The sequence below is a fragment of the Urtica dioica genome, chromosome 1 (genome assembly GCF_054948205.1).
Source record: "Urtica dioica subsp. dioica isolate 48M chromosome 1, U.dioica_male_clone48M_v1_H2, whole genome shotgun sequence".
NCBI lineage: Eukaryota > Viridiplantae > Streptophyta > Magnoliopsida > Rosales > Urticaceae > Urtica > Urtica dioica.
This window is the reverse complement of record NC_142756.1, coordinates 14,691,152-14,696,626: the sequence shown is the minus strand read 5'-3', so window position 1 is coordinate 14,696,626 and position 5,475 is coordinate 14,691,152. Positions and strand designations below refer to the sequence as shown.

At 42.4% G+C, this 5,475-nt stretch overlaps 1 protein-coding gene across 1 annotated transcript; it reads left to right on the top strand.

The window, feature by feature from the left end:
* The first annotated feature begins 491 nt into the window (after window positions 1-491).
* On the top strand, window positions 492-1,392 carry LOC149407413 (nuclear transcription factor Y subunit B-3-like). Its single transcript, XM_089613587.1, has one exon. It carries the CDS (start codon window positions 585-587, stop codon window positions 1,104-1,106), a length of 522 nt encoding a protein of 173 aa, XP_089469713.1. The 5' UTR covers window positions 492-584; the 3' UTR covers window positions 1,107-1,392.
* The last annotated feature ends 4,083 nt before the right edge of the window (window positions 1,393-5,475 follow it).

The window sequence follows — 5,475 nt, the reverse complement described above, 5'->3', positions numbered from 1 at the left end:
GATAGTGGGTTTTTTTTTTTTTTTTCTTCTAAAAATAAGTGTCTTTATCTTCAATACCGCAGTACTACTACAATGCCACATCATCGGCTACAATATATTATTAGTGGGAAAAAGAATGAGATTTACCAACTTGTATACAGAAAGAAAAAATGCCACATCAACGGCTAATTTCATGTCACGTACACAAAGATAAAATCGTACGGTGTATGTATAACTAGCCTACAAAAAAAAAAAAAAAAAAAAAAAAAAAAAAAAAAAGCAAAAGCAAAAGAAGCCTAAATCCTCGTGACATCTCAGCCGCCCAAACCTTTTAAAAATATCAAAGCATTCGATTCTTCTCGCCCGCGTCGCCAAATCGACTGCTGATGTCTAGATAAACCCCCCACTCGGTAATCCAACGGTTCTAAATAATCCACATCAACGACTCTCATCGACGAAACAAACGGCATCTAAACACCCACGTGTCATATCCGATTCCATTAATTATCAATACCCAAATCCAATCCAACGGACTCAATCATTAATCACTTTCGCTCCCAAACAGAACAGAGAACGCTCTCTCTCTAGCTCTCCCTCACTCTCCAATGGCGGATTCCGACAACGATTCCGGCGGCGGAAATCACGGCGGAGGAGATCTCTCGGCGAGGGAACAAGACAGGTTTCTTCCGATCGCGAACGTGAGTCGGATCATGAAGAAGGCCCTTCCGGCGAACGCGAAGATTTCGAAGGACGCGAAAGAGACGGTTCAGGAGTGCGTATCGGAGTTCATAAGCTTCGTGACCGGAGAAGCCTCGGACAAGTGCCAGCGCGAGAAGAGGAAGACGATCAACGGAGACGATCTTCTCTGGGCCATGACGACCTTGGGATTCGAGGAATACGTCGAGCCTCTGAAGATTTATTTGCAGAAGTATCGAGAGATGGAAGGAGAGAGAGGCTCCGTCGGAAGCTCCGGCAGAGAGAGGGATTCCGGTGGTGGTGGAGTTATGATGAGCATGGACGGTGGAGCGAATCATCACCAACATACACACCCACACAATACTCAGTATCACGGACACGTGTACGGCTCTGGAGGCGGGGATGGGTTTCATCATGTGAAGTCAAGGTAGGTTTATGTATAAAGATGATGATAACGATGAGTTAATGCTCGTAATTAATTATATGATTATGATGAAATTAATTATTGACTTTTTTATATATGTAAAGTCTTGGAGAGAAAAAAAAAACAAAAGGATGTTTATTTTGGAGTGTAAAAGTCTCTTGTTTTGAAGCTATTTTCTCTTGTAACATAATTAAGCAGTTAATATATAGTTAGTGTGTGTATGTTCAATTTCAGGAAGTGTATTATGATCGGATAATATTATTTACTTATTTATACAAAAATCTATATATTAATGATCAGCATGAGTGTTAGAATAAGTACTAGCTAGTTCTGATCCAGGGATAAGAAGATTTGTCATTTATATATTTAGCATGCACGTTGATTATTACTGCTCTCTTGTAGATGACTATGAATTAATCAATTACTAAACTAGATTTTAATCTAGTTGTATGAATATTTGTTACATATATATTAATAATGTTGGTGTAGAGGAATAGGTTTCGAAAGCAAGCTGGAGAAACAAACCGTGATTATAAGATACTTGTCATCGTTCTTCAAATAATTGAATAATATCCTAATAATAATTACTGGTTTTGGGGGATTAGTTTGTTCCATTTTTGGAGTTGTAATGTTGGCTCGAGAGAGAGAGGGAGAGAGAGAGATATATATATAAGGTGGAGGTCGACGTTTTTCATAGTCTTTTTCAGTTCCTTAGATATTTTCTGTCTGATAAATGTATCTCTAGATAGATATGGATAGATTTACCAGAATGTTTGATGTCTTATTGTATTGTATATTTTGTAATGCAATGTAATTTGTTTGATGTGATCACTTTGACTTTTTCATTGACTGAAGATATATTTTTGAGGTAAAGTATTATCACATTATTAAATATGGTCCTAATTGATTATTCTCATCTTTCAGTGCCATATACCTATTAGGATCAAGAGCAATAATTTGTTCTTTATTAATTAAGTCAGATATCAACAATTATCCTTGATATCTGACTTAATTAATAAAGAACAAATAAATGACAGAACCATAACATCAATGGGATCAACATTTACGTGACGTCTGGCCATATTATATTTAGTACTGCTGTTACCTCTAAATGCAGATCTGGTAACATAGTGACATAATTGTACCAAGGTTATACCAACGTACGTACATTATGTATAATAAGTAATAACTGTTGCAATATTGATCTTTGAAATGAATTATACCTATAGCCGAAACCGTATTAGTTGAGGATTAAATATATAACTTAATTAACCTATATTTTTGTAAATTACCCAATATTTTTGTAAAAATTGTACGTCAAACTATCGTTTTAGTTTATAGAATAAATGATATATTCTATTACCAAGTAATGGATTACTCCGTGGAAACCGTGTTTCTTAAGGGACCATAGAATGGAACCGTCTTCTTTGGTTGTGGATCTTCTGAGGGTCTTCGGGAACGGTCTTCAGGATCGAGTTCTAGGCCAAATGAGTGTGCGCAGTCACCAAGTAATGGATTACTCGGTGAAAGACCGTGTTTCTCAAGGGGCTTTAGAACGAGATCGTCTTTTTTGGTGGTTGCTCTCCGAGGATGATGGTCGGAACCTCATTTCCTTGTCAAAGTGGTTAGACAAGAGGAAAAATGGATGTTTCTCTCTAGATGAAAAACAAGAGAATGGATTTCCACAAGCTCTTTATTATCATGAGAGAACATTCGTGTGATATTGAGCCTATGTAAAAGAGAGAAATAGTAGAGTAAAAATGGGGTTTGAGATTGATCTTCCTCCAGTTCTAGAGAGAAAGAAAGGAAGATAGGTGAGGTATGGTACTTTTCTAGTGCCATTTCATGTATCTTTATTGGGAATGGTGTTTGAGGTTGAGAGAAGAGGGTGGGGAATAAATTCTCTAGAGGTTTTCACGTAGAGAATTTTGGGGCCGCTTTCATCTGGTGGAATGAAGGGTATTTATAGGAGTTTCAATGTGTAGGGTGCGGAAATTGCTAGGAAAGTGCCTTGAGGGATTAAGATAAGTTTTGGATTGTATTGGTGAGGTGTGAGGGCTCTGGATGTTTGAAATGGAGGCAAGAGAGGGGTAAGGGTGTTTGTATGGCACATCTTGGTGAGGAGTGGCATAAACAGGTGCCATACGGCACCTTGGGGTAGCCGTACAGAATGTGGGAGTACCGTACGACACATATTGGATGTTGTACGGCAGTGAGGGACGTCGGGGAGTACCGTGCGACACTTTTTGGATGCCGAATGGCAGTGAGGGGCACCGGGGAGTGTCATACGACACCTTGGGGTGGATGTACGGTAAGTGGGAGTGTCGTACGACACTTTTTGGTGTTGTACGAAAATGGTGAAAGCCAGGGAGTGTCGTATGTACCTTGGGGTGGCTGTACGGTAGTTGGGACGCAACATTTTGGTGCCGTACGACAATATTTTAAACCGAGTGAGTGTCGTACAACACCTTAGGGTGTTTTACGGCATTTGGAGGTGTCGTACGGCAGTTTTTAGTGTCATACGACAAGGTTTGATACCGGGGGAGTGTCGTACGGTAGTTGCGAGTATTGTATGGTAAGGTTTGATACCAATGGAGTGTCGTACGACATCCAAAGATGTCGTACAGAAGTTGGGAGCGCCGTAGGGCAAGGTTTGAGACCGGGGGAGTGTTGTACGGCACCTTGGGGTGTACACCAGTTGGGAGCTCCGTACGGTAAGGTTTGACATTGGGGATTGCCAGACAGCGCTTTAAGATAACTGTAAGGCGAGGAAAGACATGGTCCAGGCGTGTCGAGGCGAGGTTTAGGGACGTCGAGGCTTCTCATGGCGTGTCAATGTGATTTGGGGTGAGGACAAGGCGTTTCGAGGCTCGATATGGCGTGTCAAGATGACTCGGAGAGAGGTTGAGGTATGTCAAGGCTTCTCATGGCGTGTCAAGGTTATTCGGGGTGAGGACAAGGCGTGTCAAGACTCGACAGGGCGAGTCAAGGTGACTCAAAACGAGGGCAAGATATGTCAAGGCGTGGCACGACGAGAAACATTTAAGGCGCATGGCGATGCACAACCCGCGGTGATGCATTACAAGGCTCACGACGATGCACGGTCCACATCGATGCATGACAAGGCTTACGGCGATGCACGGCCCACAGCGGTGCAAGGTGCATGGCGAGTCATGTGCATGGCGACGAGATTCAAGCGCACGGCAAGGCAAGTCACGTTCGCGGCGAGGAGTGGCAAGGCTCATGGCGATGCACATCGAGGCTCACGGTGATGCATGGCGCATGACGATGCATGACGAGGGTCACGATGATGCATGGTAAGGCTCACGGTGATGCACGACCCATGGCGATGCATGGTTAGGCTTGCGATGCACGGTACATGACAAAGCATGGTGAGCGCAAAGCAAGGTGAGGCTCATAGCGAGGCATGGCAAGGCTCGCGGCGCGGCTCGTGCCGAGGCATGGTTGATCATGTTAAGACCGAGGTATGGAGAGCTTTAATGAGTCCTATCTATGTCGCTTTGTGATTCTAACTTTGTCTTGGATTCGTGCGTAGAATCATTTCCTTTGGAGGGGTCATTTTCCGGTGACTATAAAGGACGCATTAACCTTAACAGCCTAGTTTTACGTACGACTAGTCGCGCATGAAACTTAGGGTCTTTGGCTTTTAGAACTTTTTTCCTCATGTGTCTTTGAGATTATTCTTTTCCCTTCTTGGTCTTCGTGCGTTCTCTCGGTTTTTGTGTTTTCAAGGGATCAAGAGTTTTGTCCTCATGGGACAAAGAAACCAGAGAGGGAAATACTCGTCAAATTTCAACTTGGATAGCTATGGCTCGTTATTGTCTTTGTTAAAGCTTTTTTTGGCGCAGAGTGATATTTTTATGCTGCTTTTCTAAGCTTGGAGGATGCTTTTGGAGGATATCTTGATGAGGTATGTGTCAAGGCACGGTGCCTTGATCGGAGAAGCTTTGCGTGTGGTAGTTCTTCTTGGTTTATCACTTCATTGTGGACCGAATTTGGATCGTGGGAGATCCGAGCTTGAGCGTTGAGGTGTTGCGAGCATTCGGATCACGAAGGATCTAACTTTAAACGTCGAGAGGCTATGGTCTCCTTAGAGGCTTAAGATTTGTTCACCCATTGGTAGTTTTTTTTTATTTGGTGATGTTTCTTCGCTTCTTTGCTTGTTGCTTATGCACTCTTGTTGGACTTCTCTCTAGTTGGAATGGTTTGTTGGATGCCAGTTTTTTTCGTCGTTCTGCAGCGCCTTCTGCTTGTTGGGATGATGACTTCTTTTAATCTTCTTTGACCTTGTCTTTTCGGGCCTCTCCTTTTATGTGGATTGATGATGTTGTTGATTATTGACTATCGATTGATGT

Excerpts from the sequence above, each read along its gene's own strand:
- LOC149407413 (XM_089613587.1), top strand. The coding sequence starts at position 585 with ATGGCGGATTCCGACAACGATTCCGGCGGCGGAAATCACGGCGGAGGA.